General features: G+C 49.6%; 1 protein-coding gene across 1 annotated transcript in view; it reads right to left on the reverse strand.

Annotated features, from left to right (window-relative positions):
• Positions 1–6,169: 6,169 nt before the first annotated feature.
• YPEL2 (yippee like 2) overlaps positions 6,170–18,195 on the reverse strand; it is a 34,566-nt gene continuing 22,540 nt past the window's right edge. Inside the window, exons 3-5 of the mRNA XM_014876555.2 lie at positions 13,300–13,343; positions 12,430–12,538; positions 6,170–11,074 (exon numbers count right to left, since the gene is read on the reverse strand). Of these exons, the coding sequence (XP_014732041.1) occupies positions 10,985–11,074; positions 12,430–12,538; positions 13,300–13,343 (243 nt within the window). The 3' untranslated portion in view covers positions 6,170–10,984. The remainder of the gene's footprint in view (positions 11,075–12,429; positions 12,539–13,299; positions 13,344–18,195) is intronic.

Here is an 18,195-nt window from a genome sequence, read left to right on the forward strand (position 1 = left end):
TTAACCTCACTTTTCTATTCCACTTTTCAGGATGCTGCGAGCCAAGGGTTTCTCTGAACCTCCTGCTCCTTGGGGAGGGTTGGTGGTTGTTCCTGGCCTGATCCAAACCCTGATCCATTCCCTCTTTCCCTGGTTTTGTTGGGATTCACCCCATCCATGCCAGAGCCAGCAGCTCCTTGCAGGGGGATCCCACGGGATCTCTGAGGTTTGGGGGTCTCACCCCAACCAGCAGCACATTCCCAGCAGAGTTTCCCAGCACAGCATGGCTCAGATTCTTTACACTTGATTAATTACTGGGTGGGGTTTAATTCTCTCCCTTCTGAGGAGCTCTGGGTGGCAGAGCCAGCCCCAGCCAGTTTGATTTTCCCTGGTACCATCCTTCCTCCCATCACTCCCCTGCACAGGTGATGAGGCTACTGGCACAGGGCTGGGATTTCCAGTACCTGCTGCCTCTGTGAGGAGCTAAAAATAAAAAAGCATCTGCTAAAAATACTGAATGATCAGGGAAAAAAATGCTAAACCCCAGAGATCTCCCTGGACTGGAAGGATTAATTTTAATTTCCCTTTAATCCAGACACAAATTGTGACGTCACTGCTGGCAGGCACAGCTCAGCTCCATGGACAGAAGCTGGAGTTCTGCTTCCCTAAATTTTGGGTGCATTCCAAAGGAAAATGGACACACGACAAGCAGGAGGCCACAGGGCTCAGTGCAGGGTGCCAGAAATGTGTCCTAAATCCCGTGGCTGCAGCTCCCAGTGTGTCCTTCCCCAGCTCCACACTCAGCCCAGGCTCTGTGCCTGCCTGCAGCCAATTTTGGGGTGCTCTGATCCTGTACCCCACTGTGGGAAAGAGCAGAAGAAGGGACCAGAGGTCCCACATTACAGCCTGGGCTGTATAATAAGAATAATGAATAATAAGAATAATGCTGAATAATAAGATTTACCAATACTCTCCACTTTTAAGGGAAGGAAAACAGCGTTCAGAGCAAATTTGTGATCTTCCAAAGAGACAACAAATTAATTCCTGGAAGGAATTACTCATCTAAAGGAGCAAAGGATGTTATACACCCAAAAACCTCTGTGAGAACTGCAGTGACTGCCCAAGGCACACAGCCCCTCCCTCCAAATCCTTGGGAAACACTTCCCTGGCTTTATCCCAGTTTAAACACGGATAACACAAGGACAGCTGGGCTCTCCCTGGTCAGGCTCAGAGGAAGGAGACAAGAAGACATTTTGGGCAGGAGGGGCTCAGCCTCAGGAATATTTTGAGCATTGAGGACCCATGAGCACACAAGGACTCATAGTTTGAGGTGTGATTTATGTGCAGCAGCACATAAACACCTGAAACGGGGTCTTTAAAAACACCTCAGACTTCACCACAATGCTGCTGCTGTGGGGCTCCACGTGGAAAAAAAACAAGGAAAAATGAAATGTAAGCAATTCCTTAAAAGCTGCTCCAAACGAGCTTTCAGTCCAGGAGTGATCAGAGAGGCAAGTCAATATTTTCCTGGAGAGGAAACGCTGCTGTGCTTACACCTGGAGCTGTTTGCTCTCAGTCCTGCTCAGTGTTTGCCCAGGGCAGGATGTGGGGAAGAATTCAGGGTTTGTGTGGAGGAAGCTCTGTGGTTTCAGGAGCTGCAAGGAGTCTCTGCACTGGGTCGTGTTTCTGTGAGTCTCAAACAAGGGGCTGCTGTTGGGCTGGGGCTGGGCAAGGTGGATAAAACCCAAACATTTCATTCAGGAGGGCCCAACCTGCAGCTCTGGTCTGCAGGACTCTTCCCTCTTCTTTGCTCTGCTCGTTGGGAAGATCCCCCATGGCTCCCTTGAAGATTTCCTCCTCCACCTGAAGGCACCTGACCCAAAATTTGCTTTTTGTGCCACCCTCCTGTGGCAGATGTTGTGTGTCACATGTGATATCCCCGTGTGAGATATGGAGATGGGAATGAGCCCTGGGGAGAGCTGGGTCTGTACAGGTTAATGCTGTTCATCCTCAAAATCCCACCCAAATCCTGCACCCTCTGATCCCTGGCACAGCCCTTGCCCCATGGAGCAGAGCTCACCCAGCCCAGGCTGGGAATCTCCCACAGGAAAACTTACAAACCCCTGAAAAATGGTGGCCAAAATGGAAATATTTCCCTGGGATGTGACAGGATGAAGACACTGGCAGCTCCGTGGTGTGGGTGACATGGAGATGAACAGGAAGGTGCCCCTGTGGTCCCTTTGCTCAGCAGCCTGGGAAGGAGCACAGAGCTCTGCCCTTCCCAGCACTGGCAGCTGCCAAAGGTCAGGATTAAGCTCCGCAGAGCTTGGCAAAGGTTTGTGCAATGAAATGCTCTCCAACACCTCGGGAAAGGCTGGGCTGAGCTTCACCTCCTCTCCCTCACTGCAGATTGGGGTGGTTTGGCCAGGCTGGGCTCCCTGTGCCACCAGGATCTGCTCCAAATCTCCCCCCACGAGCCTTTAAGCAGCTTCCACATGGGATTAGCTCAAACATTCCCAGCCTCTGGTTCAAAATAGCTTTTCTTGCTTGTGGGCAACTAATCCAAAAGGAGCCCTGTCCCCATTAGCCAGCACCTCCAGCCAGGGTGGGGTTTTCCTTGATCCTTCCCTGCTTCCCAAATAGTTTTGGATTGAGAACCTTGGGCATGGAATGCACGTGTTCAGAGCTGACAGAAGCAGCTCCAGTAAACCCAAGCAAAGCCTGGCCTGGTCCAAGGCAGGTACAGAGAGCACAAGAGCCCAGTTTGGGCTGAATTATTTGTATTTTGAGGGAAATTTGCGTTTGGCACATGGGATTTCACTCAGGAGCTCACAGACCCTCTCCTGCTGACAACAAATTGAGCCAAAAAAAACCCTCCCTGTGTATCTGAGGCCACCAGGACCTGGGGATGAACTGAGTAAAAATCCAGCCCTTTCTGCAGGATGGATCCTACAAACTAAAAGAGCAAAGAACTGCTGAAAACCCACAGAAAAAAAAAAAATCAACTCGCAGAGCACCCAGAGGAGCAGGCAGGTTGGGAAGGGACGTGCAAGCAGTCACATCCCTAAGTGCAGCTGATGACGTGGCTATGATTTAATAAAGGACATTATTAGTGCCCTGCTAATGGCTCCAGGCGCCGGCAGCAGAGCTGGCTGGCTGCTGGCAGCTCCCAGCCCCAGAGAGCTCATTCCCACCAGGCTTCTAAAGATTAAATTCACAATTCTGCAAAAGGATTTGCATCAGCAGTCCCCATCACAGCCTCTTCCTGCTGCCCCCCTAACCGGGCACACGGAGCCACAGCAGCTCAAATCCCGCAGTCAGACTGAAATCCCACCTCAAATTAAAGATAACACAGCCCCAACCCTTCAGCCACTTCATTTCCTCCCCATAAAACCTGCTCCCACCTGGCTCCTTCCCTCTGACCTGCCACAACACCTGGCAAAACTGAGCAGCAAAACCCAGCTGAGATTCGAGCAGCAACACCACTCAAAAAAAAAAAAAGTTCCCTCCCAGCAAAAATCCATCCAGAAACCAGCAAAACCTGGGGATGGGGGAGGCACTGGTGATGGGCACAGCTCTCAGCCATCACTCCTGGTGTTTCCCCAGCCTTTGCCTCATCAGCAGGGCTTGGGGTGTTGATGAGCTGCCCAGAAATTGATATTGACTGGTGAAATGTTCATTTTTGTGTCCTCAGAGTGGGAGTTTTGCCTGAGCTCCTGTTTTGTGCCATGAAGGCTCTGCTGCTTCCCCCTGGTTCAGGCAGCATCTGCACCATGGTTCATCCCCAGGCAGGAAACTCCAAAAAAGAAAAATCCCTGCGAGGCAGAGATGGAACAAATCCCCCCCATTTCCACAGGGTGAGACATCTGCCAGCAAAGGGACTTGGCAAAGATGGGGAACCTGCACCAGAGGCTGAACCCTCAGAGCTCCAGCTCCTCCAGCACCAGGGCTGGGAGAGGCCCTCTGCTTCTGTCTGAAACCTCCATAAAAATAGCACAATTATGGGAAAATCCTTGTCTGAGTGGAAAAGAAAACACCAGCCTGGCTTTCCCGAGGAAGCAGAGCTCTGTAAAAGCTCTCCTGCAGCATTTGCTGTTTCTGTCAGGAGTCCAAAGCCTGCTCAGAGCCCTTCACCCAGGGACACAGCTCCACGGGGCGAGGTCGGGCCCATGGTAAAGGATTTGATGATTTTTTTCCCCCCAGCATTTCACTTCACCTCATCAGAAGTTTCCATAGACTGGGAACAAACGAGGCTCTGCAGGAGCCCAGCGGGGCAGCCCCTGCCGGGAGCAGCTGCTTGATCCCCAGCCATAAATAACAGGCCAGCCTGGAAAATCTCCATGGGTTTGGGATTTTTTTTTTGTCACAGAAATCGAGCTGGTGATGTCTGTCACCTCCTGTCCCTGCTGTCCTTTCCCTGAGTCCCCCAGTGCCTGCCCTTGCAGGGCTGATCCCCTTTACAGATTTGGGGTGTCCTGACAGATGGAGGGATTTAATCCTGGAGAGATTGAATTAAAGGTGCCCATCCCTGCACAAAGCCTGTGCTCACAACACCCCCAGATTCCCCAAAATGGAGCAGAATCCCGCCTGGCTCTGTGGTTTTCGGGGGCCACATGGACAAGGGTGGCACCAGGGCTCTGTTATTTCCCCTCTCTGCAGACAGGGCAGAGTCCCCCAGGGGTGGCCACGTTCCAGGTGACATTTCCTTCGTGCCTGGCTCCCTTCTGTGGGACATTTCTCGGTCAGCAACAGAGAACGGCCTCGGCTCTATTTATACCCCACCCTGGAGCCGGGTAAAAATAACCCTGGTGTGTTTGGCAGCCTGAGCTGAAAATCCTGCTACTGAAAATCCTCTCTGTCAGAGAGAAAACCCTGCTCGGGTGGAGCCGGGGTCCTGCTGGGAAAGGAGGTGCTGGGGGAAGCCCAGGGGAATCCGTGGGGTTGGACCCCGAGTGAGGAGGGAAGGGATGGAGTGAACCCATGGAGCAGCATCCCTGCATCCCAAAAATCCCGCTGGGGAGCAGAGCAGGAGTGTCAGATTGCTCTTGAACCGGGATTAAAGGCCACTGGTGCTGCTGTATTTTTAGCTTTGTGATCATCCTTTGAAAAAGAAAAATCCCTCATTGTGGTCAGTGGGATCCATCCATCCATCCATCCATCCATCCATCCATCCATCCATCCATCCATCCATCCATCCCTCCTGGTCCTGGCACTTCACCACCTCCATCCCCAAGTCCTGACAGATTTGGAGGCTCTTCCCAAGGCCCCTGCTCAGGGACAGCCTTGACTTGTCCCTCTCGTTGTCACTCAGGGTGGGAAATCCTGAGCTTTTTCCTGAGGGATTTTCCCTGCAGGCCTGGCAGCTGGGCTGGGGAGGAGCCACGCTCAGAGCTGTGATGGAGAACAAGAAACCTTCCCACATCCCAGCCCATCCCAAGGGATTCCCACTGCCCACACCACGCAGGGTTAAACCTTTGGGGTTTCGGGGGTTGTAGGAACAAGCCCAGCACAGGAGCTGCCCCACACAGGCCCTGCAGGACATTTTTTGGAGATGTCATTGTCCCCAGGGAGGGGCAGTGTCTCTTAGGGACACACACAGAGTGTCCCAGGCTGGTGTGAGGCCAAGAAGAGCAATTTAAGATTTTGGTGAAGTCAAAACCCCACTGGCCCCTCTGTCCTGCTGCCCAGCCCATGGGGTCTCAGTTCCATCTCACCTTCCTTGGCCTTTCCCCCCTCCCAGGAATCCTCCAGCTCCTCCTCACCTTCCTCACCCCCAGCTCCTCTCAGGTGCAGCTTTGCTGCCCTGAGCTCACCCCCTCTTTTAACCTAAAGAGGGTTAAGTTGCTTTTTCTGCCTGTGGGGAATTAAGGGCACTCAGCAGCACAGGGCACAGGGACAGGGACAGGGCATGGGGACAGAGACAGGGTACGGGGACAGGGCACGGGGACAGGGAACAGGGACAGGGAACAGGGACAGGGACAGGGCACAGGGACAGCTCCCTGCCACCTCCAGCAGTGGGATGAGCAGGGATTGCTGCCCTTCCCAAAAACCCCAGATAAAGCACTGCCTTCCACCTGGCTGTGCTTGTATGTGAGCTGGAGGCAGCAGCAATTGCTGTATCCATTCCCCTGGGAGCACCTCTGGAGTTCAGGGATCTCCACAGAATAAAGCAGAAACCTGGAGCAGCAGCTTTAGTACTTGAAAATTTTATTTTCTCAAATGAGCACCAACACATATTGTAAATATGACAAACAATACGCCTCCCTCTAATACTGAAGAACTATATACAATGTACAAATACATGAAAAGGTGAAAACCAATTATTTGAAAACAAACAATTGCATTTATGACTGAAGCAAATGACCTGAAAGAATATGCCAAAAAAAAAAAAATTAAAACAAGATCAAAGAAATAAAAGTATACACAATTTGTAAACACAAGAGCATCCATAGACAGGCTGGTATTGGAAATATTGTCCTTAGTTTTGTCAGTGGGGAAAGCATTCCCATTTCCTTAGGAAGAACAAAACAAAGGATACACACAGTTGGAACGATGAGAACAGCTTATTTGTGGTTGTACCTTACACAATGCCATTCTGCTTGCATTTAAATATGTTGATTTTTAATTTATTTTTTTTTTTCTGAATTCAAGATGATTTTGTTTCCCCTCTTCTGCTTGTTCTTTTTTCACCAGGATTTCTGCAGAAAATCTCTGTCTAACCTGATTGTTTCTGAGCACTGAGGCCTCTCCCGTGGTGGGAAGAGCTCCTTCCCACTGAGCTGAGCTTGGTGTTTGGTGTCCCCTCTTCATCCCAAAACTGCTTCACGTGGAAGCTCCTCCCAAAGCAGGGGAGTGCAGTGAAATGCATGATTCACACTCTCACAGAGCAGTTAGAAAAATGCATACAAGAGGAAATTCTCACTTGATCATCACGAGAACAGTTTGATTTTGCAGGGTTTGTTTTGTTCCTGTGTGGTTTGAAGTCGTGTGCACCAAACCCAGAGAACTGAACAGTTCCTGAACAGCTCCTTGCTCAGCAAAACACAGTCCAGTGGTTTGTGCTGTTGGTCCACTTTGGGATAAACAAGAGACCAAATGAAATAAAAACGAAGAAAGGCAAGAAGGGGGGAGATTAAAGACAGAAAGGAGAACAAAATAAATGAACTTTACTGCCACCAGAGGTAAACTTTTACTCTAATTTGTTATGTAGCAGCCTGGTTAAAAAAAAAATAAACAAAACAGCAACAAAAAAAAAAAACCAACCTCCCCTCAAAAATAAAATCAGGGTCCAAAGATTTTATGGTTTAGGTTAAAATCAACATGGAGTTAAAAGCTCCATCCTCCACCCCTGCTGCCCTCAGCAAATGTGAGGCTGCAGCTCCTGTGCAATCCCAATTCCTGCAGCTCCAGATCTGCTTCACTCCAGCCAATACTGGTGCAAGAGAAAATCCCAGGCCTGGATCCCACAGACCAGGGCCAGTGGGAATTCCAGGGGGGTTCCTGGGCTTCAGGGAAAGGCAGGGGGGAACTGGAGCCCTCTGAGTGCCTGCAGCCCCTCCCAGCCCAAATGTCCCCCCTGGGGGCTGCTGTCCCCAACCCAGCCACCAAATCTGCCAGCTGGGAGTTCCCTCTCCTGCCACATCCACAGGGAACACGGATCCACCTCCGAGGACAACGGAAATTATGATTTTTGTTTCCCTTTAAACATATTTTCCAACAAATACAGAAGGAAACAGGATTACCATAAACAAAAATGACAACAGAAAGTGCTCTCAGGGAGGGGCTCTGAGAAAACAGCACCAAATATATTATTTCTTTTAAAAAAATTAAATATTATTTACAAAAGTATATTTCACAAGATAACGTCTGGGGGTTATTTTTTCTGCTTTGTATATATTATCATCTGAATATTTCTTACAGGGGTCAGGATTTCACATCAAGACAATCCACCAAAGCAAAAACAATTTAAAACTTCCTCAAGTCTGAGCTTTGGGGTAGAGGGGGGGATGTAAACTCAAGGGTGCTCACACTGCCCAGACACGAGGCTGGACACCAAAAGAAGGAGGAAAACTCGCTGCTGTCTGTGTTTTCCCAAGGATGCTGCCCATGGAAAGCAGCACCACAGCTCCCAGGGCCAGGTCTCCATTTCTCCTGGGAAAAGGCCCCAGCTGGCTCAGCTCAGCAGGGAAGTTCTTTGGTTATCTCTGAGTGTGTCACTGTGGCTCCCCCCACTCTGCCTGTGCTGCTGTGGGAGCTACCAGCAAATCCAGATCCCAAATTCCTCTTCAGCCAACTAAATAAACTCTTGCTGTTGACTGGACACACACACAGGAGCTGCACGAAGCTTTTCCTCCTCACCCACCTGTGCAGGACATCACAGCCCCTCCCCAGGAATGCTCTGGGTGCTGGGCACAGGCACAGCCACACACACTGGGCTCCCATCAGGGCTCCAGGCTCTCAGCAAGAGACTGATGGGACAAAACCGATTAAAAGCAGATTAAGACCCTGCCCTACTCAAGTTTGGACTGGTTGCCATTAAAAGCCCAGCACTTGTGGCCAGTAAAAACCAGCCAGGTCTGATGGGGCATTGTCCTTTTTTTGTCCCAACTGAATGGATAAAAACATTTCAACCTGGCAGCTCTCTCTGGAGCTGCTGCTTCTCAGAGCAGTTCCCTGCACAGCCCTGCCTTTTAGATCACTTTTTGATCAGCACTCACTCCAAATACCAACATCAAACCATGAGCCCTGCGTGCTCTTCTCAGCCTCACAGGATTTGGGATGAGCCCTCACCTCTCCCAGCTCCTTTAAAGGCTCTGTGGAGACTAAAGAGCTCTTTGAAAAACAGGAATTACTTCCCACGAGTCAAAACCCAATAAATTGCCATGGATCCTCAATGAAAGGACAGGGAAGTGGCACCAGGTCAGTGCCAGAGTCCACAAGACAGCAGGTGCTGTGGAATTTTTGATTTTTTTCCTGTATTTGTCACCGGAGGGAATGTGGCTGATGGAAGCAGAGACAATCCAAAACAAAAGCTGAAGCAATTGTTACACAGCCAGAGCAGAAGGGTGAGGGCAGAAGCCACCTCTGGACAGGTTGGTCACAAACTCCATCCCCTGCAGGAGCCTGGCCAGCTCCACCTCATTTCTCTAAGGTTGTCAAGAACAGAACTTTGAGAGAGAAAAAAACAACCTTTGCTTCATCAGGTTTGGATGAAAGGATCATCAGCACAAGGATCCAACATTAAATTCCTCCCTGATCCTTAAGGAGAGTCTCTGTTCACATTCCCAGCCAATTTAACAGCAAATGACTCTTCCACAGCCCCCTGGAATCTCTCAGGAGTGGGGCCAGTGACAACAGCTCACAGCTCCAAAGCTTCTGTTTCATAAGGAGTCAGCACCCCCTGCACAACACTCTTTCCTTCTGGATTAAGAAAGATTTCCCCCCATGGATTAACCTACTTGAAAGAATTCTGCCAACAAAAAGAAAAATTCACTCGGGGAGAGAGAAAACAAACTCAGCTCAATAGTCCTGGGTTCTGCACCAGATACTGGCTGGATTGCTGCAGAGCAAACTCCTCGTTGTTATTTTGGCCTGACCCAGTTCCCCTGTCACACACAGCACCCCTTCCCCAGCATCCCCACCTCGGGAAGGTGCTCTGCAATTCCCATGGAAAAATTCAAATGGGAAGGACTCCTTGTCCCTTGCAGTTTTGACACCCACATCTACCCCTCAAAGCAAAGATCATTCCAGGGGTGCTGGGAAGATGGTGAATTCCTTTTTTTTTTCCTTTCCCATTCTCCCCGTGCCTGCAATGGGCTTCTGGGAGTGGGAAAAGGGGGGAGATGATTTGGGGAGGAAACCTCAAGGCTTGAAATATTCACCTGAGCAACACAACCACCAGAACTTGGCTCCCTCCTCCCCCACTTCTGTGCCAGCCTTCCCCAGTGGAGCCTGGCATTCACGGAAAAGGTTCTGAAACAGCTTTTTCCTACTTGCACTCGGGAAAGATTGGTGAGACACCACCAAGGGTGCTCAGGGGAGGCCAGGAAATCCAGGGGTACCCTCTGCCACTGCTTGTCCCCATTCTCCTCCTCCTCTAGGGAATTTCCTCTCCCTCGCCTCCCACGTGCCTTTTTTCACCCCATCACATTTCCTAAGCTGCAGCTCCAAACTCCTTCTGCCTGAAGTGGTTTTCTCCTCTTCTCAAGAATCAGGATTTGGTTTCTCCAGCCCTGAGGATGCTCCCCACGGCTCCATTGGGATGTTCAGCCTCCCTACCCTGAACCAGCAAGAAAAAAAGAGAGGCAGGGAATCTCTCCAGCCTCCAGGTCCTGCCCCCTCAAACAACGAGTTCATAAATAGCAAACAAAACACAGATTGTGGGGGAAACTGGTTCTGCCTCGGGCTGGGCCGATGGATTTGGGATTCAGAGAGAAAACACAGTGAGGTAACTTCTGTCCTTTTTAGACAAGGAGAGATTTCTCTGTCCTTTTTAGACGAGTAGATATTTCTCTATCCATTTAGACAAGTAGATTATTTCTCTGTCCTTTTTTAGACAAGGATGGGTTTCAAGCCTCGCTTAACCAGGACTGAAAGGAGAAGCACAGCATCACCTCCTGATGGTTCCCCCACTCCCCCACCCCTCTCCCACCTCCTCCTGCCCAAGCCTCGGGCACCTGGGGAGGTGCCAGGAGAGCCCAGGTCAGGCTGGGTCGAGCACTGGGCGCGTGGAATGGCTGTTGGGCACTCGGTGCATTCTCGGAGCCAACGCCAGAACAGAGAGAGAAGCAGCCAGGGTCAACTCACAAACAGATACAAAGCAAAGAGACAGAGAGACAGAAATTTAGAGGCCAGTCACCAATAAAGATGGAGAAGGGTGTGAAGATGCTCCCGGGTTGCAGAGCCTCTAAATGCATGGAACCAAGCGTTCAGTCACTCTCTCACTCTTGGATAAATGTTCGGTTGGATGGCGTCTCTTGCACGCTGCCAGGGCTGGCTCCTCCCCTCAATCCCAGCCATTATCCTTGATCATGTGAGCTAGTTCAATGATGTATTTGCCTTCTTTATACTTCTGGCTGCTTTCAAAAGCGTGTTCCTGAAATGAGATGAGGAGGAGGAGTGAGGTGGAGGTGATGTTTGGGTGTAAATCACGTTATGGAGTGGATTTGGGGGTGCTGGTGCAGGTCTGAGCTTTGTTCACAGAATAAAAGTTAACTGCAGGTGTTTCTGTTGGCTCTCAGGGAAATTATGGGGGAAAAAAATCTTAAATCCTGCTTCTGGAATCTTAAAAAACAAAACCAAAAAAACTCCAAAAAACCACAATCACAAAAACCAATCCTGCTTCTAGGATCTTAAACCCTGCTTCTGGAATCTTAAAAATCTTGCTTCTGGAATATTAAAAAAAAAAATTTAAAAAAAAAAAATCTCTTTTAATTCTGGAAACCTAAATCCTGCTTCTAGGATCTTAAAAACAAACAAAACCAAAACAAAACAAACTCACAACCACAAAAAAAATCCTGCTTTTAGGATCTTAAACCCTGCTTCTGGAACCTTACAAATCCTGCTTCTAGAATTTTAAATCCTGCTTCTGGAATCCTAAATCCTGCTTTTAGTGCCTTTACATGCTGAGAAAAAGGAAGTGGCAGCACAGAATGTGCAGATTTCTGCAGGCCAATGGCAAATGCTCCTAGGGCCAGGATTTAGGGATCCTTGGTGGTGAAATCCATCTCTCTCCAGGGTGGTTTGGGAATTTATTCAAGTTTGTTGGAAGTGAAGTTGTTCTCTCCCTGGGAGTGGGATGGATTTTGGTGAATTTAATGTGGGAATGGATTTCCAGGAGAAGATCCCACTCTGAACAGATCTGTGCCTGCAGCTCACAAGAAACCTCTGGGATCCCAAAAATCTCTGAGCTTCTTCTCCATGGATTCCTACCCCATCCATTCTTTATGGTTTCCTTTCTACACCCTTTCAATTGGCTCAGTGAAGAATATTTCTGTCCAGAGGCCATGGACACAAACTGGGATTGGTTCAGATTTATTTAGACACTGGTGAAAATGTTTGGACAAAATGGTGTGGGCCTCCAGAAGCAGAAATTAGGAGGTAACATTAAACTTTATTGGAAGGTAATTGAATTTTGGAAGAGCAAACAGATAAACTCATGTTCAACAGTATTTCTAGTGAGAAGGACACAGGATTAATGGAGCATTCTATTATTCTGATAACAACTACCAGAATAATAGAAAAGAAAATAAAACCACTGTGAACCACAAGACTGAAATTATCCTCATTTATGTTAAATGTCACCCCACCAAAACCAGGTGTAAATTCTTAGTAAAAATAAAAAAATAAAAAAAATTAAAACTGATTTTCCAAATGCAACACACACAAAAGCAAGAGGAAAACAGATGGTTACAGATGAAAACCTGCATTTTGGGCTCCCAAAATACTCACATATTTCCAGCCCAGCGTGGTTTTGCAGTTTTCACAGTAAATATCTGCCACGGCGTGCAGTCCTGTTAATAACACCCGCTCCTCTGCGGGGCCACAGCCCACGTTAACTCTGGGACAAAGCACAGATGCTCCCCATTAGAGCCCCTTCCACATCAAGATGCTCCAATAAAGCTGACAATGATTTCATTGCAGGGTTTGAAAACATGAGCACGAGGTTCTGAGTTTCCCAGCTGTGCCCACAACAAAAAGCTCCCTGGCAGTTCCAGAGCAGAATGAAAAGGTAAAATGGGATTTTTTTTTATTCAACTAAAAAAAACTCAATGAAAGCTTTGAACAGGAGATTAATAAGGCTCTTGTCACTTGTGCTAATTAGGTATTTGAGAAAGATTTTCATTCTCAAATTGATAAAATGGTACTTTTACTCTCAAAATTGAAAAATGGGACTGAAATCAGCAGTTCTGCTGAGAGAGAGACCAGCAGTGACCTCCCCAAAACTATTTCCAGTCACTGGGAAAATCATATTTAGTTTTTATGAAGTGCATATTTAGATATCATCTGTCCCCACATTTACAAAACTCTGGCTCTTTGGTCCAACGACATCCTGGGAGAGGAGGATGACTCAGCCATTAGCTCTGATTTCTCAACCCGATGACGAAAAAAATCACCTTTTCCTTGCTGCGTATCTGAAACCTCTACACAACTCAAACATGAATCAGGGGCTATTTCTGCCTCATTCTCCAACCATTTTCAGGAAGCTCCCAAGTCCCAGGCAGAGGTTTTCTGGAGGAAATTACTTTTTTTTTTTTTTCCTTTTTCAGGAGGGTTTTGTTAAAGCTGCCCCGAGCCACGCGGCGTGCGCAGGGTACTCACACGGAGTTGAAGAGGTAAGCTCGTCCTTGGCTGCCCTGGAAGGACTGGAAGGCAAGAAAACAAAGCTCAGTTTGGTGTCTGAGAGCAACAAGACAACTGTTCTGCAGCTCCAGCACCTGCCCTGTTCACAGGACACACCTGGAATTTCCAGTGTTTTCATACGGGCCCAATGTGCTGCTCCAGAGTTGAGTTTTTTCTCTTATGTCCCAGCAAAATCTCTTTTAACCCTTTTGGTGTTTATGAACTTCACTGCACTCCTCAGCCTCACCTGGAGGCTGCCAAAAATTGGTTTGGATCTTTTTCCAAACTGCACTTTCACAGGGATTGATTTGCCTTGGGAATTGCACAGCCAGGTGCTGAACCTGGGATTGGGGTTTGTCTGTGCCAGGAGCTCTGCACAGAAACACAGTTCTGAGATTTCACAAAAGGTCTTGAGGGGTGTGCAAGCCTCACATTCCCACGGGGAATGTGGAGATCTTCAGGACTGGGGTTAAACCCAGCAGGAGATGGAGATGAGCGTGGACAAGAGAACCACAGAGCAAAACCAAAAACCGAAAATCAAAAACCAAACCAGCCCAGACAATGCAGGCACATCCTCTCTGCCCCACATTTCCTCAGCATCTGACACCATGGCAAGGCAATGTTTTGGAGGGACCAGGGCAGTGCCAGCCTGGCATTCCCAGCGTGCCAGGTCTGTGCCATCACCCTGGGACAGTGCCTGGCTGACAGGCACCGAGTGCCACCTGCATTTTTAACGTGCTTTGACAGGCACACACTGAATTAAACATTGTGGGTTGTCTGTACACAGGTTATTCAGTGGGACACCTCGGGGAATGTCTGTACCAACGGGCAGGGGCTGGGCAAGTCCAAAAGCAGCTTTTCTGCACCATTTAATCCTTTACTTTGCACCTCACCAGGAACCTTGGAATGTTGAGTAGTTTTTTTAAAACCTCAGCTGATTTCAGACCAAAAATCCATAAAAGGGGGGGGAACAGGGTTTTGAGGGAAAAGAGAAACATTCATGGTTTACCTCTGGGCCCTCTAACAATGATCCTTGATTTGCTTAAGAGCAATCCCACATCACATAAAACAATGTCTGGGGGGTCCCTGCCCTCCTTGGGCTGTCCCCTTCCATCAGTGCCCAACTCCTGCCTCGAGGAGAGGCAGCCCAAGCCCTGACAGCTTCCTTGGGAAGATCCCCAATTGCAAAAGGATCCTTTCCACAAAGCAGAGGCATCTCAGAGGGCAAAAATGCCACGGGGCACCCGGGCAGGGAGCCACAGCCAGCAGTGCCAGCTGCCTGTGAGGTCTGCATGGCAGCCAGGGCTGTGCCAGCTCCAAAATCCCTGCCTGGCACAGAATTCCCTGGGTCCTGCAGGGATAACTGATCTTCAGAGGACTCTGAAGCCCAATATTAGTTGCCACCCAGGGCACAGAAGAGCCACTGTGGACCCGGAGAGGATGCCCGAGGCACTGGGATCTCTCTTTGACTCAGACAAAAGCAGTGCCCTGAGGAATGCCTCTTTTCTTGGGGAGGAATTAAATAGGACACATGGCTGAAGCATGTTTGTGTAATTGCATTTATTAGAGAAGCTTCTTTTAATCCCTCTGCTGCTGTCATAGCTCACACACAACCAGCCTGGCTGCTCCCAGACACGCCCTGCACCATCCCAGTGACCTAGGGGGGGAAAAATGGGAACCCAAAGGATGATTTCCCTGCTCAGGAAGGAGGATCCAAGGCAGGAGGGCACTGCCTGTCCCTGCTGCAGGACTGGGATGCCATGGAAAGGGTTCAGGGATGAAACCCAGAGTCCCATAGCAATGTGTGTGCCACAGTGCAAAGTGAAATCAGCTGAAAATTTCTCACCATCCAGCCCTTCCCAGTAAATACTTCTCTGTAAATACCAAAGTGACTGAGTTTGCCAATAACAGCGACCATGGGAGCAGAGCTTTATTGGGACAGAAATAGGATTTTCTGTTCCTGCTGTACAAAGGTCTGCTTTTAATAAACAACAAACCCAGTCCCATCAGCTGTGCTGGGGCTCTCTGGACATTGTTCCACCCCCAGGGACAGCAGCATCCTTCCAGAGGTGCCTGCCCTTCCTCCCAGCTCACACCAGTGCTTGTGGGTATCTAAGGGTGGTCACTGGGAAAAAAAAATCACATTATTTATCCCCTCCCCAAGCAGAAATTTTCAACAAACCACTGCTCAGCTTTCAGTGCTGTCTCAATAGTCACCCTGCAGCCAGCAAAGGATTTGGCAAAACAGATAAAAAGAAGGGAGAGAAGTCTGGACCCTCAAGATCCCCAGTGCATTTGTCCTCTGCAAGACCAAGCTGGCTGCATCTTTATAAAGGCAGCTTTTATCTGGGTGTTGTAACCTGAGAATTTCCTGGAGATGTTCCTGCTTTTTTAGCATGCCAGAAAAATTGGCATATGCTGTAATGGGAGCTACGAAATCAGAAAAAAACAGATTTATTTATACACAAGCAGACGCTCTTGTGTTTGTTTTTGTTGTTTTGTTTGTTTTTTTTAAGAGACACACAAAGATTTCCACAACACACTTGATTTTCACTGAAGTGACAGCCAGCAGCCAGACCTACTTTCTGTGCTCTGCATTTTCTCTGTGTAGATTTTCCTGATGCACACTCAAAGGTGCATCTCAATCCCCCTCCCACACAAATCCAGACTCTCTGAAACAACAGCTCCTGGCATCACTTTCCAGCTGAAAGAAATGGAAAAGATCTTTCTCTTGTTGTTTTTCACTGGAAGCCCAAGCACATATTTTTCCCTGCACTGCTAATGCTCAGTGTCTGGCTGGAAACAACACATCTGGATTGTGCCAGCAACACAAAACACATCTGGATTGTGCCAGCAACACAAACCTTCCTTCCCCATCCTGTCTGAGCCCTCTAAAAAAAAAAAAAAAAAAAAAAAATCAAGTGGAGCTGTTGGGATTGGAGATGCACAGCAGCTCATTGCTCCTGGCACTCAGCTCAGGAGCCCTCCCTGCTCCTGGGTGCTCAGGAGAGAAGCATCCAAAAGCTGCAGGGCCCAAGGAATGCTGACTGGAGCATGCAGGGGGCCTGGGTCAGCAGTTTGCAGCAGATCCTCTCCCTCCTCAGGCCACAAGCTCCATGTTAAGATGCTTTGGCAGCTGCTCTGGTTTAAGAATCTGCTGTCACCCAATTTGCAGCCACTCTTATGGCCCCTCAGCTGTGCTGATCCCAAATTAGAGCTGTGAAATCGTTGTTTGAAAAACCAGTTTTGAGGGAAATGGTTTTCCCCCCATTGTCCTGTTCCCAGTTAAAGGGCAATCGCAGGGAGTGTTCATGGTGACAGTGTGGGGCAGACACCAGCCCTGGGGAGGAGGGAGGTCCCTAAATGTGATGGCAGAGAGGCAAAACTGCAGCTCTGCTGAGAGACTGAGCCTGCAGAGTGAGGCTGAGCCTGCACAGAGAGAGAGACTGAGCCTGCACAGAGAGAGAGACTGAGCCTGCACAGAGAGGCTGAGCCTGCACAGAGAGACTGAGCCTGCACAGAGAGAGAGACTGAGCCTGCACAGAGAGGCTGAGCCTGCACAGAGAGAGAGACTGAGCCTGCACAGAGAGAGAGACTGAGCCTGCACAGAGAGACTGAGCCTGCACAGAGAGACTGAGCCTGCACAGAGAGAGAGACTGAGCCTGCACAGAGAGAGACTGAGCCTGCACAGAGAGAGAGACTGAGCCTGCACAGAGAGAGACTGAGCCTGCACAGAGAGACTGAGCCTGCACAGAGAGAGAGGCTGAGCCTGCACAGAGAGACTGAGCCTGCACAGAGAGAGAGACTGAGCCTGCACAGAGAGACTGAGCCTGCACAGAGAGAGAGACTGAGCCTGCACAGAGAGAGACTGAGCCTGCACAGAGAGAGACTGAGCCTGCACAGAGAGAGACTGAGCCTGCACAGAGAGAGGCTGAGCCTGCACAGAGAGAGGCTGAGCCTGCACAGAGAGAGAGACTGAGCCTGCACAGAGAGAGACTGAGCCTGCACAGAGAGACTGAGCCTGCACAGAGAGAGAGACTGAGCCTGCACAGAGAGAGAGACTGAGCCTGCACAGAGAGACTGAGCCTGCACAGAGAGAGGCTGAGCCTGCACAGAGAGAGAGACTGAGCCTGCACAGAGAGAGAGGCTGAGCCTGCACAGAGAGAGAGACTGAGCCTGCACAGAGAGAGAGACTGAGCCTGCACAGAGAGAGAGACTGAGCCTGCACAGAGAGAGAGACTGAGCCTGCACAGAGAGAGACTGAGCCTGCACAGAGAGAGAGACTGAGCCTGCACAGAGAGAGGCTGAGCCTGCACAGAGAGAGAGGCTGAGCCTGCACAGAGAGAGAGCCTGAGCCTGCACAGAGAGAGAGCCTGAGCCTGCACAGAGAGAGAGCCTGAGCCTGCACAGAGAGAGACTGAGCCTGCACAGAGAGGCTGAGCCTGCACAGAGAGAGAGCCTGAGCCTGCACAGAGAGAGACTGAGCCTGCACAGAGAGACTGAGCCTGCACAGAGAGAGACTGAGCCTGCACAGAGAGACTGAGCCTGCACAGAGAGAGACTGAGCCTGCACAGAGAGACTGAGCCTGCACAGAGAGAGAGACTGAGCCTGCACAGAGAGAGAGACTGAGCCTGCACAGAGAGAGAGACTGAGCCTGCACAGAGAGAGAGACTGAGCCTGCACAGAGAGAGAGACTGAGCCTGCACAGAGAGAGACTGAGCCTGCACAGAGAGAGAGACTGAGCCTGCACAGAGAGAGGCTGAGCCTGCACAGAGAGGCTGAGCCTGCACAGAGAGAGAGCCTGAGCCTGCACAGAGAGAGAGCCTGAGCCTGCACAGAGAGAGACTGAGCCTGCACAGAGAGGCTGAGCCTGCA

This window comes from Sturnus vulgaris, chromosome 21, assembly GCF_052056855.1.
Source record: "Sturnus vulgaris isolate bStuVul1 chromosome 21, bStuVul1.hap1, whole genome shotgun sequence".
Lineage (NCBI taxonomy): Eukaryota > Metazoa > Chordata > Aves > Passeriformes > Sturnidae > Sturnus > Sturnus vulgaris.